Genomic DNA, 21,894 nt, shown 5'->3' on the forward strand with positions numbered 1-21,894 from the left:
AAATGGGAAACATTCGTTATAAGAGATATAACTTGCCGCCAAACCGACAACAAAATAAATTAATATATTACAATCTATGAAATCTTCAAGTCAATGAATGATCATAAATCCAATACCACCAGCTGGAAGCACATTCGGTGCTCATCAGGGGTGATGAGCACCACATGCTCATCACTCCTGAACGAATGTGTACCGTCATTAAAATACTTTGTTTATTTTTTATTTTTAAAATAAAAATTTATAAAATTTTAAATAAATATATTTATCATTAACATATATCATTTATATTTAATCAAATGAGTCTAATTTTATTAATTTTTTTATAATTTTTTACAAATTGATTATACAGATTTAGTCTGTACTCTTCAGATTTAAAATTTTTAACTTCTTATACTTATTAGATTCAAAATAGTTCAGAATAAATCTGTATCATGAATTTATAAAAACTATAAAAAATTAAAATTAAATTTAAACTGATCTGATTAACTATGAATGATATATGTTAATAATAAATATATTTATTTAAAATTTTATAAATTTTTATTTTAAAAAAATAAAAAATAAACAAAGTATTTAAATCTGGACCGTCCAGATTAAATCTAGACAATCCAAATTCATTTAGGGGTGATGCAGTGCTCATCACCCTTGATGAGGACCGGATGTGCTCCCACCACGAGCCAGCTAGCACGGGGGTGGAGCTAAAAAAAATTTGTTACGAGGAGTTGAAATGATAAAGCATATATTATAATTAAAAAAAATTAAATTTATATATATTATTAATATGATATAAATATTTTAATCCATATATTTATATTTAATTTTATACATATATATACATATAACAAAAAAAATATATATATCTTCATTTTTTAAGTTTTTTTCATTAATTTTTTTAATGATATAAGAATAATTAATTATTATATTTATGATAGAATTTTAAAAAAATTCTTCTCAATATAAACTATTATTAAATTGGTGAATATTTTATCTTTCTCATAAGTATTGAATAATTTAAATGTATTATTGAAATTTAAAGTTCTGTTCAATATAAAAAATTCTATTACTTGTTTATTGAATTTACTGTTTAATTCTTTCAATTGATATGTTTTTCATTCCAATATATCTTAAAATTTTTGTTGTAGTGTTTTATAAAGTTTGTTAGTAATAATTTTCATAATTTTTTTCATCAAATATAAAATAAAAGTAAAATTAAATGCTATCAATACTTTAAAGCAACTGTAACATTATCTTGTTAAAAATAAAAAGACTATATAATAATTATATTTTTAAACTATTACAATAGTTGGATTATATATGTGTAAAAGACTATTATGAAATTAAAATGAAAATTTTATCTAGTATCTCAAAGTTTTTAAAATGTGTCAATTTAGGATTGAAAATATATAACCCTTACATTTTATTAAGAAAAAATAAAAAGTTAGGAGGGTCATGATCCTATTAATCCCTCCCTGTCTCCACCCCGAGTTAAAACACAGCTGCCTTCCTTGTAAAATATGCTTGAGAGAGGTTCCTCATCATCAGATAAGTCATGGAGCTTGGAAATAACTACTATGTTTGATTCCACAATAAAATTGATATGCCTGCGAATTTAATGATTTTAAATCCCCTGATATTAAATTGATCGCTTCTAAATGTTGATACAATCTGTAACGAGGACGAGAGGTCAAAGTTCCAGGATCCATCCCATTTACGAAGCTACTCACATATTAATTAATGTTTTATTTAATACACACAATATTCGTTAACAAAATAGAAAATCTTTAAGTCATTAATTAATTTGTCATTCAGAGATACTTTTTCATGCTGTACTCATCGATATATTACTAAATATATATCAAGATATGATAAACTAGTTGTTTTTATTGTTAATTGAAATGAGTATAGGTTAGATTATATAAAACTTCCTAAATTTGGGTTACATGTCAATCATTTTTATTTTAAAACTTATGCAAAAAACCCTAAATTTTTAATTCTGTGTAAATAACTCCTGCGGTAAATTATTTTATTAATTTTCTGATGGAGCATAAGATGTTATTAATCAATTATCTCTTTAATTTTTTTTCATCCATAACTTCTTTAAACTTTGAGTTATATGCAGTTAGTAATGTACATAAACTATAAGTCATGTACACATAAATCTCCCATTATATGATATTATTTTGGAAAAATAATGGTGAAAGATTATATTTATATAGAATATTCATTTTTTTGGTAGTTATTATTTATTTTTTGAATTTTAGTATAGTAGTTGTCATCATCATCGTCGTCATCATCATCATTTTTATTATTATATTTTAATTAAATTAATATTTATTAAAATATAATTACAGATTTAAAATGATGAAATATAATGACCGGCATATAACCTTTAGAAAAAAAAAAAAAAAAACTTTTGAAGCACTCTAGCACATGCCACGTCGTCCCATTATGATTGTTGAGTCCTCTTCCTATTTATGATTCGAACCGAGAGAGGCATTCTGGTTCGAAACCAGCGTTTCAGTGCCTCATTCTCCCTCAATCCCCCTTCGTTTTGGTTTGAATGCGTACTTGCTCTTCCATCATTCCGAGTTTCGCCGTTCAATGTAGTTCGTTGCTAGCCTGAGGAGAGCTAGTCCTTGGAAAACAGGTTAGCATTTTCTCCTCCTCTTTTCTGGTTACTCTATCAAGGTGTTTCAAATTCATCTAAAAAAATTGCATCATTGTTTCGCATTTTAGGTTTTCCATAATGTCTACTAATTCTGGCCACATCGATTTAAATACCGATGCCATTTTCGTTGATCGGCAAGATGAAGTTGCTGGGTTTGATTCATCAGAAACGAATGCCAGTGTCGTTGTCCCTGCGTCTGTTGATAACGAGGTTAAAGTCCGAGATCATGAGTTTTGCGGGGTTGGAGATGGTCGAGGGGCCAATGAGTCGGTGAAGCCGGTTAATGGTGAAATGTCTTGTGGAACCGAGCGAGAGGGTTTTGATGAAGATACTGAACTCGTGTGTAGAGCGAATGATATGGAGGCAGGGGCAGAACTTGTTGATGAAGTTATCAGAACTGATAAAGTCTTGGATGCTGAATTGAACTATGGCGTTGTGAATGAGCTGGAGTATGGGTACAAGAGTGGAGTTACTGAAAATGGCTCAACTAGCATTGAATTGAAATTAAATAAAGAGGTTCAAGGAGAGGAGAACAAGATCGTGTGCCGTAATGCGGACCAAAATGCTAAAGAAGATTTTAGCGATGAACGGAACGGAAGCGGGCGGAAGTGTCACGTTCATGAGTTAACAGGCCAGGGAGCCATCACTGTTATGGGAGATGAGAGCGATGTCAAAGCTGCTGATGATAAGGTTTCTATGGATGGTCCTAAAGATCAATGTGCCTCAAGAACTGCAGAATCTGTCTACCAACCGCTGGATGGCATTCTACATATGAAGGCCAAGGGCGTTAATTTCAACGAATCTTTGCCTAATGAATTCCCAATTTCAAGGAAGCATCTTTGTCGGGTAGAGACTTCGTATCCTTTGAAACTGCAGAATCTGACAGAGGCATCGCCTTTGGGAAGTATTCAAAACGAGTGCCATGGTCTTGATCTGGTTGTAGATTTTAATTCATGCAGAAAGGCTGTGGAGGTTGACATGAATATGAAATCGATATCTACAGAATTGAATTTCCGTGAGTCTGATTTAGTTTGGGGAAAGGTGATGGGTCATCCGTGGTGGCCTGGCCAGATTTTTGATCCTTCAGCTGCATCGGACAAGGCAAAGAGGCATTTTAAGAAAGAAAGTTATCTGATAGCATATTTTGGGGATCTAACATTCGCTTGGAACGATGCATCAAAGATAAAGCCATTTCAAATGTATTTCTCACAAATGCAGAAACAGAGCAATTTGGACAACTTTTATCATGCTGTTGATTGTGCATTGGATGAGGTCTCAAGACGAGTTGAGTTTGGCTTATCCTGCCCCTGCACGCCTGAAGTGTTTACCAATCTTAAAACCCAAACAATTACTAACGCTGGAATCCAGGAACACTCAAGCAGAAGAGATGGAGGAGACAGGTTTCTGAATGCAATCACTTTTGAACCCAAGAAACTTGTGAACTTTGTTAAATCATTAGCGGAGGCACCACTTGTTGAATTCGATATGTTGGATTTTGCAATAGCACGTGCCCAATTGTTGGCCTTCCAACATTCAAAGGGTTATTCTCAACTGTATGAGCTTTTAGTGAATGATGCGTTGTTCAAAAATGATATTGAAATTATACCCATGAACGTGGAGGAGGAAGGGCAATATGATTTTCAAATTGATAACCAAGGATTGGAAACTGATACTGGCTACTCACACAAGCGTAAGCACTTCTCTAAAAGAGATTGCGTCTGGCCCTGCAAGAAACAAAAACGTTTGTCTGATTTAATGTCTGAGAAGTGTTTGCATCTCCCAAATGACGAACATATTTTAGGTGGGAAAGCTGATGGTGACGAGTCAATTCTGCACTCTTCTACCTCGAAGCAAAAGGCATTTGAGAACACTCCTGATGACTATTGTTATAAATCCCAAAATATAAAGCTGATCCAATTGCACAAAGTTTCTGCAGATGAGATGTGGTCGCAACTTCGCTTGGCTGCTACAGATCCCACAAGAGATGGTTGCTTAACTGTTATGGTGAAGTTTTTTGCAGAATTCAGAAACTTCACTAGTCCACATAATTCCTCGTCAGTGGAGCTCTGCAATGATTCTTACTGGACTGACAGAATTATTCAGAGTATTCCTGAAGAGCAATCACCGTTAAAGAATCAGAATAAGAGGGAAGAGTTTCTGCCCGTGAATCCAACTGAAGGGGGTTCTCCATCCCTCAAACTGCAAGCAGCTGCTGCTGATGGGAAGGAACAGTTTGATGATAGCTCTAAGGGAGATACCCGCCCAGCAGCCCTGATTCTTGAATTTACAAACTTGGATTCTATTCCTTCAAAAACAAGCCTCAACAAAATTTTTGGCCGCTTTGGACCCTTGATCGAATCGCAGACTGAACTGTTAAAGAAAAGTAGACGTGCCAGATTGGTTTTCGAAAGACTTTCTGATGCAGAAACCGCTTTCAGCAGCGCTGGGAAATATAGCATTTTTGGACCTTCGCTTTTTAGATACCACCTCAAGGTTATGCCTTCATCATCCAAAGCCCCTGTTACTGCAGGAAAGCGAGGCAGGAAAAGAAGTTCTGGGGAAGGCGGTGAACTCTAGTGCCTTAGCATAGATTGCTCCAACCTTAGATATGACTTTAACGCTAGGTGTTTTCTTTGTCGATATGGTGGTTCTTATTTTGAGTCTTTTGCTAAGCTAACGCGTTAGCATGCTAATACGTAGGGGTGACAGCAGCCTGACTAATTGATGACGTAGAAATCGCCGGGGATAGGATGAAGCCGATATAATTAAGAATGGTCCATGCTCTAGTAAGTATTACCTGATATGAGGGAAATTTTGAGGTTCAAGCTGATAGGACAGTTTCAACGCTTACTGAAAATCAATGCACATACGTTGCTGTAATTATCAGGTTTATGGTATGAAAACCAATGGCTTTGAATCCCCTGATTACTTTATTTTGCTGGTTTTGGGAAAGTTGCTTCCATTTAAGCTATCCTTTCTTGTTCATAAGAAGCATGTCTGTTGTGGTAATGCTGCCCCCAACCGAGAGAGTGCGATACATATATTATCTCTTTGAATCGCTAACAAGTGACGACTGTCTACGAAATTTTACTCATTAGTTTATATTAACATATTTAATTTCTCGGAATCTAAATTTACTGTTACTATTCTACTGAGACAAGGATTGCTTCATTTGATGAGAAGAAATGTCTTAAACATTTAATATATGTTTAGTGGAAGAACGTCTGCTTTTAAAATTTTGTCCAAAAAAAATAGTATGAGCAACAGGATGCAGCGGTGAAGTCCAGGTTTGAATCTGGCGTCATTTGGTATATTATATGATCCCATGGTATATGTCTCTCTCCTTATATTTACCAGTCGTTTTCTGTTTCCTTTTACGTTTTTGTTTTGTGACTTTTTTATTTGGAAGATTACATCTAAAGACTTAAGAAAAAACTATTCATGGATAAGGATCAATACAAATAAATTATTATTAAAATAAAAATATGAATTTATTTTTTCTCAAATGAGATTAATTATTACTCTTTGTTTGCAAATAAATTCTTGTTAGGTTTTTGAATGTGAGTTTTCCTTTTTAAAGAAGGCTTTCCAATTTACATTTTCTAAATCTCCCATGTTGAATTTGAGATGTGCTATTATGTATCTAAAATTTTTTACAGGGCTTGAATCTCACTGGAGGCTGTGAGATGCGGTGTTGGTTGATGCTTTGTTATTGTATTGCACTAATGATTAGTTTGTTTGTTTTTTCCTTTCTTATTCTGCTATTTTCTTGAATACTAATATTTCTTCTTCTTGTTTTGTTGCTATTTAGATTGTTCTCTTGATTTTTTTGGTCTAGGTCTGTGTGTTAGTTTGATTGTATAAGTTTTTGAGTAGTTTTTATTTTTGACTTTGGCTATTAATATGTGTACTCTACAATATCGCTTAGTTAATCCACTTACTTAATCCTTTAGATCAAACATTATTATGGTAATTAAGAATGGACCATATTAGCCCACCATGATAAATAAAATTCTTTTATTTTAAATGGGATCTTAAATTTTACAACTTAAAGCATAAAATATTTAAGTCAAAACAAACCTAAATAAAGTTATAAAATACATCAAAATATAGGATACCAATTAAACTCAAAAACACTTGCATGAAGGGTCAAAAATGTCAATTTTCAACGACATGAGCCATTCGCCTTGGCATCAAGATAGTGCACGGTGGCTAGATGCTTTTTCGGTCATGTATTAGGGCATATTATACAAAATTTGATAAAAACATGCTATTACATGATAGATCAAGGTTTGAACTTCCAACATGCCTCATATATTTGTCCAATTCCCAAATGCAATAAGTGAGGTGTTCACAAAAAGTTCATATAGTAAACTAGCTAATGATACTTGTTTCACTATCAAGTGATATCATATCAAAAAATTAGACACCCAAGCACAAACCAATCACATTTAAATACCATCTTTACAAATAAAGTGTCCAAAACCCATTTCAAGTGCCTAAAGTTTGAGCAATCACCTAGACCAACTCAATGAACATAGAACAATATGTGTAACACACCATAACACAGTATATATCATAGATCACATTTTAACTTCTCAATCCAATATCATCAAAAAGTACAGTGGGGGGTAATCATCATTTATTCCACTTATCAATCATTTCCCATTCTCAAAATAACTCTAAGCATATTTACACTAGTTTTTTAACCCTAAAAAGACATGTCTACTCATACAAACTGATGAAGAGCATAAAATACTAACAATAATCACAAATGCATGTAATGGTACAAGTAATTAAAATAATTATCTTAGTTGGAATATCATAATAATTATAGATAAGTCAAAAAATAAATACGAGGCTTTATAATAGGAAATCCGACTCCTAAGCCTTAGGAGCCTTCCCTTGTCCTAGTCAGAGCTAATGTCTATAAAATATTAAATGAGGGGTAAGTAAACCACTTAATAACTAAGGTGATCTAGAACATGCTCATGCAAATCAAATAACTATAGGCATGCAAAGTAAGCAATTATAAAACAAATTAACATCATTAAACACATTTTATAATGAAATGCGTGAACATCCATTTCTTCAAACCTCCATCTTTGCTAACTAAGTCCATGTGTTACAAAATAATTCAGAGCTAAAACCTATATGATTGGGTTAGTCTAAGCTCTTCAATCATGAGGGGTGATCCAACCAAGGACCCATACTCATTTATGGATAATAGATTCTCCCATCTTGAATGTAAGGGTGTTACAGAACCATTACTACCAACTTTACTAGTTGGTGTTTAAAGGTGAGCCCTATTACTACCTTTATTAGTTGGGGTTAAGGGCAAAGTAAAGAACCAACACTAAGGCCTCAACGTCTTGGTATGATCTACATGAACCAAATCACTATTTTTGACTAAGGTAAACTCTTATCATCACTATGATCATACTAACATATCACTTGTTAATTCACATACCATGCCCACAATATCATCATCATACTCATATTGTAACATCCCAAAGGTTTAACCCCTAGTTAACTAAGTTAAATTCAGGCAATTTAGTAAATTAACATGGTATGATGGCTAAAGAGGTCTAATCAATATTTTAGGTTGTGGTTTTAGCTCTAGATTTGCATCCGAAGTGAATTCGAGTCACTCGGGCATCAAAAAAAGAGAAAATTAAAGGAAAATGGGTCCGTGCCACATGCTAAAATATACATCACCTTTGTCAAGGTGTACTTTTGATAACTTGTAATGGGAGGATCTTTTTGTACCATGCCACAACTGTGCATGCTACATATACGTTGGTGCATAGTCAAATTTCTGCATAAATGTGTTCATCATATGTTTTGATGATTACAAAATTAAAAAAAATGTGTGTGTTAATACATAAAAATTTATAGATGAAGACAAAACTTTAAGGGCATGAAGAATTATGAAAAGAAGAAGATTTGAAAGATAAGTTATTTATTGCTCTTAGATTCAATGTGAAAACTTTGAGAGCTTAATCACATGTTGTCAATCTTAAAATGAATGCATCATTTTAGGCTCATAAATCTTATTTATGCATCTTAAGACTTGATTTAGTCAATTCAAGCTTGGGAGTAATATCATTCTAGCTTGAATTGGATCATAGAAGTTGAGCTTTTCTCTGCATAATAATTCATGTGTGATTCAGTATAGTCACACGTGTGATTTGTCACTCTAGACACACTAACTAATATTTTATGCCTGAATCAGTAGTGATCCACGCATGATTTATCACCTGTGTTTGTGTGACACCTTGATGAAGCTTTTATGCTCTAATTCACGCAAGGTACCCTTGTATATGCATGCTTGATTTGTTACCTTGTGTTTCCTTGCATATTGTAAAGTCTTATTTCACGCCTGAAGAGGAAGTATTCACACATTTTTGTCACTAAGTCTTTCGAACACATTTTACCTAAATGAGTCTTAAGCCATTTAAAATTTGATTCATATTGTATACTTGTATGATTTGTCATCTAGTTTTAAGTCTTTTAATCATACAATCCTTGATTGAATGCACATGAGTTCCACAAGTGATGTGTTTTCAAAATGGCTCAGTTTTGTAACCAGCCATTTCACATGTGTATAGCAGAGTGTTCCACGTATAGTTGTCTTCCAAAATGATTTAGGTTTTGTAACTAGTCATTTCACACATGATAGTCAACTAGTCCCACACATGATTTGTCACACCGATTGGCCTTGGCATTCTACTAGCCAATTCATGTATGTGTGAGAACTTGAGAGTCGCACACCTGTTTTGTCATACGGAACTTCTTGCATTTTATTTTCTTACAAAACACACATGAATCACCCTGGTGTTCATGCTTAAATTGTCATATATGCTTGTTTGAAACTTAGCTAGCTCCATTTTACACGTGAATTGTCTGGGTTACACACAGGGAATGTCATCAACGGCTAGATACATTGTTCTAACAATTTGTTAACTGCCAAAACTATATATGTGATACAATTCAAGTCTAAAAACAAGAATTATGATCTTTAAGTGAACTACTCATTATTTGAACATTCTTAAAAAGCTTTTAAAGATGTGCATCAAAGTCTTGCATTCATTCATTTTATCATTCTTGATAAAGTTTAAAGCTGTCACATGTTTTTAAAATTTCAAGTGTAATCATCTACTCTTTCAAGAGAGTTCATTTTAGAGAAGTCTTTACTTTGTAAACAAGCTAAAATCTTGAAAAGAGATTTTTCAAGTAAATTGTAACAATTTACTGGTTATAGCAAGGTTTGTTATTGAATCAAGACTAGATAAGTCTTGTGAGTTATATTGAGATTATAAGCACCTACTTAAGCTTGTGAGTTTAGTTAAAAATTTTAAGTGTGATCTTGACAACTAATGTAGGCCAAAATTTAGGCTAAACCAGGATAAATCTCTCATGTCAATTCTCTTAACTTTTTGCTCCTATCTTCTTCTCTTCTTAGTTCATCAAAAAAATTAAGTGTCACCCAATTCACCACCTTCTTGCGTGCCAACCTATCTAACAATATGAGGCTCGTTAGTTAAAAATTAAAAGGAGAAAAGGGAGAACACACACCAAGCTCTGCTAAAGCTCAAGATTTAGACTATTGGAGACATTTTAGAACTTTTAAACACTAAGGATAAGTCTCTTATGTCTATTCCTTTTATCCTTTTCCATTTTCTTAAGTTTGAGTTATGGTTTACTTAGTGTGAATACTGTATTTTGTCCAAGTATTTTTAAATATATTAATAATCACAATAAATTTAACCAAAAAAATGAAACTTTAATAATATATATAAAATGAAAGGATAAAAAAATGAGTAAGGTTTGATATTATTTTAATTTTATCCTGTTGACTAGGATTTTATTTCTTTTATCTAGTTAAAACAACCAAAAATATAAAAATGAAATTTAATTCTTTTTTAAGAGTTAATTAAAAAAATATTGAAATAGAGGAAAAAAGAAATATTGATTCTTCTAAAAATTATATTTCAAAACAAATAAATATAACAAATGAAAGTTAATCCTTTTTAAGGATTATTTTTCAAACAAAAAAATAAAGAAGATATATAAATTTAATTGGTCATTAGAATCAATTTTAAAAATAGAGGAAAAATATTACTTAAATCTTTTAAAATCTCTTCACCAGATTATCTCATCGAAAATTATGAGGATCAACTTCTTGAAAATTAAATCTTTTTAAATTCTTATAGGTCTGGTTGTTTCCCTTAATATATATATATATATATATATCTACACCTGAAATATCTAAAAAATGATGATTAAAATTATAAAAAACAAAAAAGAGAGTGACTTAACCTTAAAACCCTTCAACTAGATGTGGCAAGTAGAGGAAAAGAGGAGATGCACATGCATGCACAGAGAAGAGGAACAAGGCCGACTCACTTTTACCATTCTCTATCTCAGAGGTCAAAAAGTAGAGTTAGACACGCAAAACCTAATCACCTCACATGTATGCTTTAATAAACCCTTCCTTGCATCTACTTTCAAGATTAGATTGTGAAAATTAGCAAGAAGAGGAAAGATCAGAGATGACACCGAAGAAGATAGGCATTGCAAGAGAGGAAATCCAATGTCATGTGATGAAGGAGAAGGTTAAATCAAGTCAAATTTCAATAGATTTGTGCAATTCAAGTATGTTATTCATCTTCTATAAAAGTAGAGACCCATGATAGAATTTAGGGGGATGGAGGCTTAGAGAGAGAGAGAGAGAGAAGGGCTAGAGAAAAGCAGAGGAGAGAACAACTGAAGCAATAGAGGAGAGGTCGAGATAGAGCCATAAGAAGAATAGGGAGAATAGAGGTGATCAAAGCTTTGAGAGGAGATGAATTTAAGAGGGAGAGAGTAATAGTGAACAAGAAAAGAGCTAAAGGAGGAGCGAGCTAAAGCTTAGCAAAGCAGCACATGATATAGAAGGGAAGACTGAACCGTGAAGGGGAGTATATTAAAATGAAGGAAAAAAAGAAGAAGAGCTAATTAGAGATAACTATCTTTGTTAAAAGGTCTAAAGTCAATCTTTGTTTGATTTAATGCATTTAGATCAAAATCAATTCGATGTTCTACTTCTAAACTTTGAGATTGATTCCTGCCTTAATAAAAGATGATATATGTTGCTAGTAGATTTTGTTATTATTGTAATGGTTTTGTATATGCACATGTGCTTATTAGAATGGAGTGCTCTCTGGTTTTATTATTATATATGCTCTTATCCTGAAAAAGTGTTTGTTCTACCTCAGTGATTTATGCTTGTTTAACGCCTTTTACATGATTGGAGATAGATTGGCAATCTATGACCTCTTTTGTTGAAGTACTTTCTTTCCCATTTTCTAAAAAAAATTGATCTCATTATTGTGTTGTTTGCATCATGAAAGATGTCTATTAAGGTGTTTGAAAATATGTTGGTGATTCACAAGGAAACCATAACTTGTGTAGATATCATTGCCAAAAGTGCTCATACAAGCACCCCTTTTAATTCCTATTTTGATTAGGTCATCCTTAAATATATGAATGCATTTATGTATGAAAGGAGTTTAATCTGCTTACATTGTCCTTGATTGCCACTTTTATCAATTAAATATATATATATATATATATATATATGTATGTATGTATGTATGTATGTAGTATGTATGTATGTATGTATGTTGGTGAATATAAGAGTATCCTACCTAGTTCAAAATTTTTAGATAAAGGCCATAGTTTGAAAAATACTTTTTCCTCTCCCTCTCTCTTTTTTAAAGTTCTTATATGGTTGGCATAAGTTAGTATGGGGTTACTAATTAGTTACTTATAATCTCCTGTGTGATATTGTGCCTTTTAATGGTTAAAGGTATAGCTCTCTCATTTTTAGGCTTTCAGGTACTTAGGAATCAAATATTGGTTGCATACTAACTATGGTAATGTGCTAAGCTCAAATGTTTTTGTTCACTTCAGTAAGAGGGGTTGTGTAATTATTTCTTTTTCCAAACTTGTAAATGTTATGCATTCTGAATTTCTTTAAAAAAACTCTAAACTAAAGTTCTATTTGCTATCCCAATTGTTTTGATTTAGCTTTGAGCACATCCTCATCATATTTATGTCTCAAGCCATGAGGGATTTCTTGTGATTGTAAGTTGGATTTTAAATGCATTTTAGCATAAAAAAAATGCATAGACTCAGCAAGTTTGTTAGTGTTATCTTATTGATAAGGATGAGATTTTGATTTGGTGTTAATCATTTTTGGAGAAAAATTAGTACTGTTGGGGAATTATATAAAGGCTACTTACATGGTTTATATGATTGTTGTTTTAAAGGAAGAATGTTGCTGCTTCATTTATTTATTTTTCTTCCTTTTAAATATCTTTTAAGCATCAAGCCAAGTATCTAAGATTGTATGGCCAAGTCAAAAGAAAATAATGGTCCGCTCCCTATTTATTGCTTCTGTGAATTTTATGTTTAAATGAATTATCCTTGAACATATATATCCTTTCATACTCAAATGGTAAACATAAATATCAATTTTTAGATTTTGCCATGTAAGATTTTAAGAGTCTCTGTAAGTATTTAAAATGATTTCATACTATGTAAATGAATAAGATTTCACAGGTATGAATTTATATATGTATATTTTTTTGAATACAAAGCCATAGGAAACCCATGTAAGAGTGAATTTTTATATATTAAACATGGGTTCCAGTGGCTCATTATTTAAATTAACAATTTTGTTTTTATCCTTTCCCAAATATGATTTAAATCAACTAAAAACATTTAAGTGGTATCATGTGAGATTTGTAAAATCTTCATACATATTCGAATTAATCATCTCATCATGTGGGATAACAAATTCTCATAGCTATAGTGATTATTAATTTATATAGTAAATTAATAAGTAGAAATTGTGAATATATAATATAATAAACATTTCAAAACTAATTACTTAAATTAATATATTTAAATTATGGCATGACTAGATCTTTTGGTCACGTGAGATTTTTAAATTTTCATATACCTTTAGGATAATCATATCTTTATGTGAGCCAATAGGACTCCGTAATTGTAACGATTATGATTTTTATAGAAATATTTATTATATGATAAATCAAGAAAGTTTAAAAACATTTTGAAATAATATATTATCTAATAATTTTGTCAAGTGAGATTTTTAAATCTCTGTAGATATTTAAGATAATTATATTACCATATAAATCAATAAAACTTTACAAGTATGACGATTAAATTTTTAAAAAAATATGTATATACGTGCTTAAGAAAATATTATAAATACTTAAAAATATAAGTAAATAAATTAAGTTGTTAAAATTTTTTGTCATGTGAGATTTTAAAATCTCCACAAATATTTAAAATAATTGTATCATTGTATGTGCCAATAAAACTCCACAGTATAGCGGTTAAATTTTTAAAATAATAATAATAAAATGAAAAAATTTAAACTATTTTTCTTTTTCTTATTTAAAATTTCAAAAAAGTGGAGAAAAATAATTGAAATCAAATTACTTTTTTGCAAGTTGAAACACACACATTCAAATTTCATAAAATTATTTTATTTACAAAATAGTAAATTATTTTTAATTAAACTCTCTTAAAAAAATTTTTACCAACAACTTATAATGCTAAACTACATGAACTTTGACCCTATAGTAGAGTATGTAGGTCCCAAGCCTAATTCTAGGTCAAGTTCTCCCTTGTAATTAAATAAATGTTCTTGATTTTATTATTATCATTTGTTATATACCAAACATGTGAATAAGAAAGGGATAATTAAAGTAAATTTAAAGTCATATTAATTTAGCACAATTAACTTCAGGCAACCATTCTCACAAATGGGTGTTATGATATGCCTAACATCTTTCCCGCACTCAATCAACTCTCAAACCTATTTTCTCATTTCATGGACCATCTTTATCTCATTTAAATGTTTCTTAAGATTTTCCTCGACATTTTAGTGGCGACCCTTATTTTGTCGTTTTCATTTTGAAGGTTGAATCTTTGCTCTTATGTGCTATTTGTGTCATATTTTTTAGGTGTGAAACTTAACGAAGAAGATTTTCAATCTATTGAGGCTATGAGCCCAAACCTGTTGATCTAAGTAGATTTAATAGAAATGGTTTGGTTGTTTAAACCTAATAAATATGATTTTACAAGCGCTTGATTGTGGAGCAATTAATTACCAAGATCAGGTAATTAATGAGGTAGTTAGAAAAGTTAATTGCCATCAATAATGATTCAATGGTCTATTAATGATAATATGAATTAAAAGTAGCTATTGAACCTAATGGTATGTTTGAAGGTAAAAGATTATGATTTTTGTGAGTTGAAAGTGTTGAGCTAGAGTATTAGGATTTATACTAATGAGAATATTAATGATTGTTGATGTAATTAATTTGTAGATTAATTATAATTTGGCACCATTCAATCTTTTAAGAAGCTTTGGGAGAAATTACATTGAAGGATAAACTTTTAACTTTTCAAAAGTTTGAGGTAATAAAAAAAAAATTAGTTTATGCATTTGTTTGTTAATTAGTTATAAGTTATTATAATTTGTTGGGGAAGAGATAAATATGCCTTGAACATGTATTGGATGCAATTATGGCGTAAACATTGACTTTAACCTTAATAATATGTTCATGTGTAACTTGATGATAAATGATTTTATTTGTGCATAAATATGCTAACATGAATGAATCATATGATATGATGATGACAATTTGAATTGAATGAGATTGAGGAGAAGATTGAGATTGTAATAAGGAATAAATGTTATAAATAGAAGGCTATATTAGTAAATTTTGATGATTGAAAATGCATACCATGATTTAAATTCTTAAGAGCTTGTAAATCAAGAGTTGATGTATAAGTGTGTGCATATTATGAGTTGAGCATGGGTGCATGGCATGATCCTTGTGGCAAGAATTTGTCGTAGGAAGAGGAGTACAAAAATTGAAATCCAAAAGGTAACGCCATCTTTTAGAGCTTGATGGCTTACCTTTTTATTTTTATTATCTCACTTATTCTTTGAAGAGCTATCCCAGTTGTCTATCAAGGGATTTGAATTTAACTACTATCTATCGATTCATGAGGAGACTAGTTTAATGGTACGACACCTATGGTTATTAGTATTAGAAGAAATTGGGACTCATAAGTAAGTGTAACAATCTTAGTTGTGTAGCTTCTCACTAGCTAAAGACTTGGGTAATCCAATTACAAGGGTGCAGTGTAACATTTTGAAAAATTTAACTTAAGGTTAATTAGGTTATTAAGGATGAATTAGACAACTGAGAGTTAATTTAGATTAAAAGATAATATATAGACAAGTAATAGGTCTATCAGACCCTAGTTAGTGCTTAGAATTAGATCCTAGGTGGTATTAGGCCACATTTGGGCCCAATTAGATGAATTGGGTTTAGAACCTAAATTTTTAGTCTTTGGCCGCAGTCAAAACTCAATTTTGAAGCCTGCAAATCCACATTTCAGCTCAAAAAATTAGAGAGTTAAGTTAAAATTTGAAGTTAAACGAGAAGAGCTTTGCTAGGGCTTGTTGTGAGAATTTAATTGAGTCTATTTGGAGCTTCTAATCACTTAGGTAAGTGCCGACAACTTCTTCTCTTCCTCTCTTGTGCATTTTTATCATTGTTTTTGGCAGTTCTTTAAGAATCCAAAAATGGGTTGTGATTTTTCCTAGAATTTTAACTTCAAAGGGATTAATTGGTGTTTATTTAAGTGTCTAACCTTTAAGTTATGATACTAATAAATTTTTAAGATTTTAAAGTGAGGTTTGAAGTAAATTCTAGAGCTAATTAATTGTGTTAAGAAGGTACGAAGTATTAATGGTGTTGATTAGACTAATGAGAGTCTAAATGAACTAATGGAAGTTAAAAATAAATTCAGTTGTGGGTAAATGATCATAATGATATTTTTAAGTTTAGGCCTTGATTAGAGTTAATTAAAGATAATCAGTCGTTAATAACTATTGATGTGTTTGATTGTAAATTGACCATTGCTAGGGCTATTGAGCTTATTGAAGGCTCCATTTAGTACTCACGAGTATTCTTGGTTGATAAACCAAGAGTTGAGGTAATCAAAAATTTAAGTACAGTATATCATTGTATTTGCATTTACATTTTAAGCATTATTATAGATAACTTGAAATGAGCTTATGGATGAATATGTTGATTTTAAACTATTACCTAAATATGAAACATGACTCATTATGATGAAGTGTTTGGTGATTATATTTATATAGATATTATCTGGTAATTGAAATATGAATTGTGGGCTTAGATCAGCTATGAGTTGATTATATAATAAGCCATTGTAAACTATAATGTGGTATAAACTGTGATAACCGTGCAAGTTCTAAAAATTATAAGGATGATAAATTACTATGATATGTATGAGCTTCTATTCACATTTGTTGATTGAACTTGCATGATTATAATGGGTGAGAATTTACCTTAGTATAGTAGAGGGATTATGATAGAAAATGCATGTGGAGTAGCCTTTATTGAGTTTATGCACAGTGGTTGGCATACATCATTACTACATGTATTTAGTATTGCTAATAACCTACAAGTACAGCATGGGTCAGGCACGATGCTCAGTATCACCTGTCCTGAATTGGATGATGTGGGTCAGGTACTTATGATACTTTAAAATTTGAGTAGAGGGAATCCATAGTTCAAGAGTGAATGTGAGAGCCTTTGGCTGGATGACCCTTCACAATTAGAGAGCGAGGCTAATCCAATCACATGAACTAAACCTATATGAGATAATAGCCCATGAATTCGATTAGATGATATAAGGAGTGGTATAAAGCGGCTACATTTGATCATGCGAAACACATTATAAAGATGCATTGCGAATAATGTTGGTTTGCCTTATGTGATATTAAACTCTTAATTATTATGATTGCCACACTTTAATATACTTGATTAAATTACTTGGTTATGAGATGTTTATCTCACTCCAGTAGTTTAATGTTTACAGGCGAAGATCAAGTTAAGAGCAAAAGGAGGCCTTATAAAGCTAGAGACTAAGTAATCAATTATAATGTTTCTAGTTTTATCTTTTATTTGTAATTTAAATAAAATTATTGCCAACTAGAGATCTTTTATATTAACTTATGTTTGTTTAAAATCTACTTGTATTTGCAGTCTTAAACATTGAATTTAGTTATTTTTTGATTTTCTTAGCCATAGAAGGGTCTGAATGTAACAACCCAATATAAATTTTAATAGTTAATTTGGGTTAATAGAAAATTAAAAAAAATAATAATAAAATAATATTATTAAATTATTATTATAATAAAAAAAGGTGTAAAAACAAGAAAGAAAGGAAGAAGAAGAAGAAAACGAATTTGCTTCGTCCGCCGCCTCAACAGTAACAGTAATAAAATAATAATAAAAAAAAAAGAAGAAGAAGAAGAGAGAGAAAATAATTTAAAAAAATGTGGGACCCACTGAATTTTTATAAAAACTCACCTGTTCCTTCATTTCTTCATTCCTTCTTTCGTGCGTGAGCTTCGGCAGAGAGAGCATCTGTGAGCCAAATTCACCGGTGCAGGGTTTTAAGGTAAGAGTTTTTAATAGGATATTTAGGATGTGATTTTAAACTTTTCAAGACTAAGTAAGTGTTCTAAAATTTTTTCTTAGTCATCCTTTTTCTTTTGTTTCTGAGTTTGTAGTGGTAGAAAATTTAAGATCTGGAAGAGGGATGAATTTATGTTGAATAAATATGATTTTTGAGGTTGTCAGTAGTATAATAAATGTTATAGAGTATAAATTTGTTAATGATCTTTGAATTTATGGCTTATGGATCAAATTCTAAACTAGATCTGAAAATATATGTTGATTTATTGAGGTTTAGATGATTATTTGGGATGAGAAATGAATTATTATGGTTATAGGATTATGATTCTAAGCTAGAGACTTAATTTTTAATTTTTGGGTATTTTAGGTACGAATTTATAAAATAAAAAGAAAATTTTGATAATAGAAATTAGTTTAAAATTTGATTTTTAGATTATCAATGTTTATTGATAATTAAAAGAGGAGTTAAAAATTATACTTAATAGTATTAACTATAGATTTGTATTAAGATTGAGATTAGGAATTATGTTATATTTTTAATTCTATTATTAGAATTATTTTATTAGTTTCAAAAATTGAAACTAATATTTATAAATAATATGTTATTTGTAGATTGTATTACTGGTGAAGATTGTGGTGAGAGAGAAATTTTAAGGAATAATTTATTGAAAAAGCCACAAGGTAACCATGCTTTTAATTTGTGATTAGTGTTACTTCATGTTAATTGGGTGATTATTGAGAAAATTATGAAATTTTTTTAATATTGTATAATTGTGCAATATTATTATGAATTTGTTTGATTATTGTGGGAGGTGTTGGGAGACTTGCTATTGTTGTTGTATTTATGTGCCACGTGGTACGCCCCTATTGGAGCTCAATAGGTGGCTTGTAAGGGCTCGGGCTAATCTACCTTTGGCCGGGTAATTTAGCACCGAGTGAGGGCTACGGCTCGAGGTTAATAGAGGGATATAAGGATGGTTGTTTGTGTTTATTATAATATTCCTTATATTTGTTGGAATTATATTATTTTTAATTCTCACTTAGTAAGCACACACTTAACTGTTTGTATACACTATCATAAATTGGCTTTGGTTACTGGGACTTTTGAGTCTCATTATATGGTTAACAATTTTCAGGAGAAGAGCCACGAGTGACACGTGGAGGAGTCCCAGAGGCTTAGTGGTATAGATCCACTGTCTCTTTTGGGTATTTAATTTATGATTTATAATGTATTATATTGTCAATATTAGGGCTTTTTGTTTATTGTCAATTATATGAATATATAAATGTAATCATGCCTTTCAAACTATTTCTATTTTTAGTACAATTTGGATGACTGTAATTTTAATATTTGGTTTACTTTGGATTGGTTAAAATGGCATGATTATAAGGCCAAATAACTGGCTTGTGTTGAAAATTTATTAAATTGCTTATTTTACTTGTTGGGAGTATAAGGATGGACAAATGTGATTTAGTTTACTTGTTGGGAGTATAAGGATGGACAAATGTGATTTAGCCTAATGGCATGTGGGAGGTAAAAATTTATCTGAAATGTTAATTATAAAATATTTTATATTGAAATTATTGATATAAAAATGTGTTGGGTGGCTGTAACCCAACTATGGTTGAGTTAAATTATTTTAAAAAAAATTTTGGTGTGTTACACCGAACCCCTAATATGACCATGGTAGTGTGCTCTATAGTTTGAACAAGTATATCTTGACATATTAAATGAGTTTAACATGTTTTGAGTGATTATTTAACTTGAATGTAAATAATTTCATTCACCACCTATTATGTGCTTTATGATGGTTGGGTGGTTAACTCTTGTGTTAAGAGTTATTTGATAATTATTACTATTTAGACAAGTGTATTAGAATTTATTGAGTATGGTTTAAGTCCTTGTGTGGGCTAATAGCTTATGGTTTGAGATTTGGATACTTGGTTGATGGTTTAGAGGTAAAAATGTGAAATTGTGATTCTGAGTGTCTAAATTCTTCATCTAATGTCAAATTGAAATGAAACTAAAACCATTAGCTAGATTATAAAATTGTTGAAGTGTGGACACTTAAATCACCTTAATTGGAAGTTCAAATCAAAAGTTATGCACATCAAAAGTTATGCACATCAAAAGTTCATAGTTGGAGAGCTATCATGACAGTTGTTGTCATATCTTTAGCCACGACCAATAGCTTTTTGGCTATAGCCAAAGGACTTCTCGAGACTATTTGGCCGTGGCTAAAAATTTCACTAGAAGTGTTGGTCGCACCTTAGTGTTGTTTAGCTGCAGCCAAATGCCCTTATGAAGAAACAATGATCCTTTTTACCTTATTTTAACTTATTTTTAATATTAATTATTTCTCATGCTTCCTAAGTATTTTTTACTCTAATTTATTATGGATAAATGACCTTTTAAACCTAATTTTTAGATTTAATGATTTATGGGATCCCATCTTTAAGAGGTTTTCTTACTTAGCCTTTTTAAGTTTTTTATATAACCAAGGCTGATATTTTTCTTTTCATAACATCTTTTATTATTAAATTAGTTATAAATATCATTGGAGCTCTACTTTAAAGTTAAGTACACACTAATTATATGTTTAAGAATTGGAAATTTTACACGCAGCTCACTAAATAGCCACTAGTTTATGTTGGATGTATTAGGAGGGTATAAAAATGGCATTGATCATGTATATCATACTTTAGCCTCATGATTGTTATTATAGCGGTCATACATCTCTTATTGAGGACACGTGCGATCTTTACATATTGTTATTGTCAAAAACATAGTTGTATGTATTGTGACTAAAATTAATGAAATGATTATTGTTGTGATAAATTTATGAATATGTGATCATATGTTAATTCCATTTGTATCATTATAATTAGTTGACATACATTTCTATAGGCTAGATTAGCCTTAGTTATTGAGTGGATATACTCACTCCTTTCTTTTTAATAGTATAGGTGCTAGCTCATTGGATTAAAATAGGAAAAAAATAACTTGAGGCATAAGATTGTAGTATCCTAACTCATAGGCCTAAATTATTTTAAGATTTAAAAATTGCCAACTAAGAACCTCATTATTTTGACTACTTGTACTATTTGATATTGATAATTTGAGTAAACTGTGTATTTTAAACCTTATAATATTGTATGTTAGATATCAATGCTTAGTTAAGGTCAAAATATTAGTGTAAAAATAAAATTGATGATATGGATGTCTGTATTAGAGTAATGTGTAAGTTGGTTTTGCTTTCTGTTTGTGCAATTAAGAGGTTGAGCATTAAAATTGTAAATTTGTAAGTTATTGTGTTGTCATGGTGTACTATACAAGCCTGTTAAAGTTCATTGATTGTGATCTTAAGGCTGTTATGAGCATTTGGCACTTGGATATGAAATTGGACTCCCTAATTGTGCTTGAATTGAAAAATGAGTAAGTTTACAAATAAGTATCCAACCTTTTAATGAGAAATGATATGTGAGTGAGAATACTGCTATTTGTTAGTGGTTTGAGAGATCTTTTTGTAAACAATAGATCACTTCAATCAGATGTCCAACAAAGAAATAGGGTGCATCAAAAGTTTATCCTGAGAACGATCATTTGACAGAACTTAT

At 30.8% G+C, this 21,894-nt stretch overlaps 1 protein-coding gene across 1 annotated transcript; it reads left to right on the plus strand.

Moving 5' to 3' along the window:
- The first annotated feature begins 2,510 nt into the window (after positions 1 to 2,510).
- Positions 2,511 to 5,603, plus strand: LOC129290477 (PWWP domain-containing protein 5-like). Its single transcript, XM_054927266.1, has 2 exons — positions 2,511 to 2,647; positions 2,737 to 5,603. Exon 2 carries the CDS (start codon positions 2,747 to 2,749, stop codon positions 5,243 to 5,245), a length of 2,499 nt encoding a protein of 832 aa, XP_054783241.1. The 5' UTR covers positions 2,511 to 2,647; positions 2,737 to 2,746; the 3' UTR covers positions 5,246 to 5,603.
- The last annotated feature ends 16,291 nt before the right edge of the window (positions 5,604 to 21,894 follow it).

Source organism: Prosopis cineraria, unplaced genomic scaffold, assembly GCF_029017545.1.
Source record: "Prosopis cineraria cultivar Desert tree isolate PC_DT_omini unplaced genomic scaffold, ASM2901754v1 PC1, whole genome shotgun sequence".
NCBI lineage: Eukaryota > Viridiplantae > Streptophyta > Magnoliopsida > Fabales > Fabaceae > Prosopis > Prosopis cineraria.

Excerpts from the sequence above, each read along its gene's own strand:
- LOC129290477 (XM_054927266.1), top strand. The coding sequence starts at position 2,747 with ATGTCTACTAATTCTGGCCACATCGATTTAAATACCGATGCCATTTTC.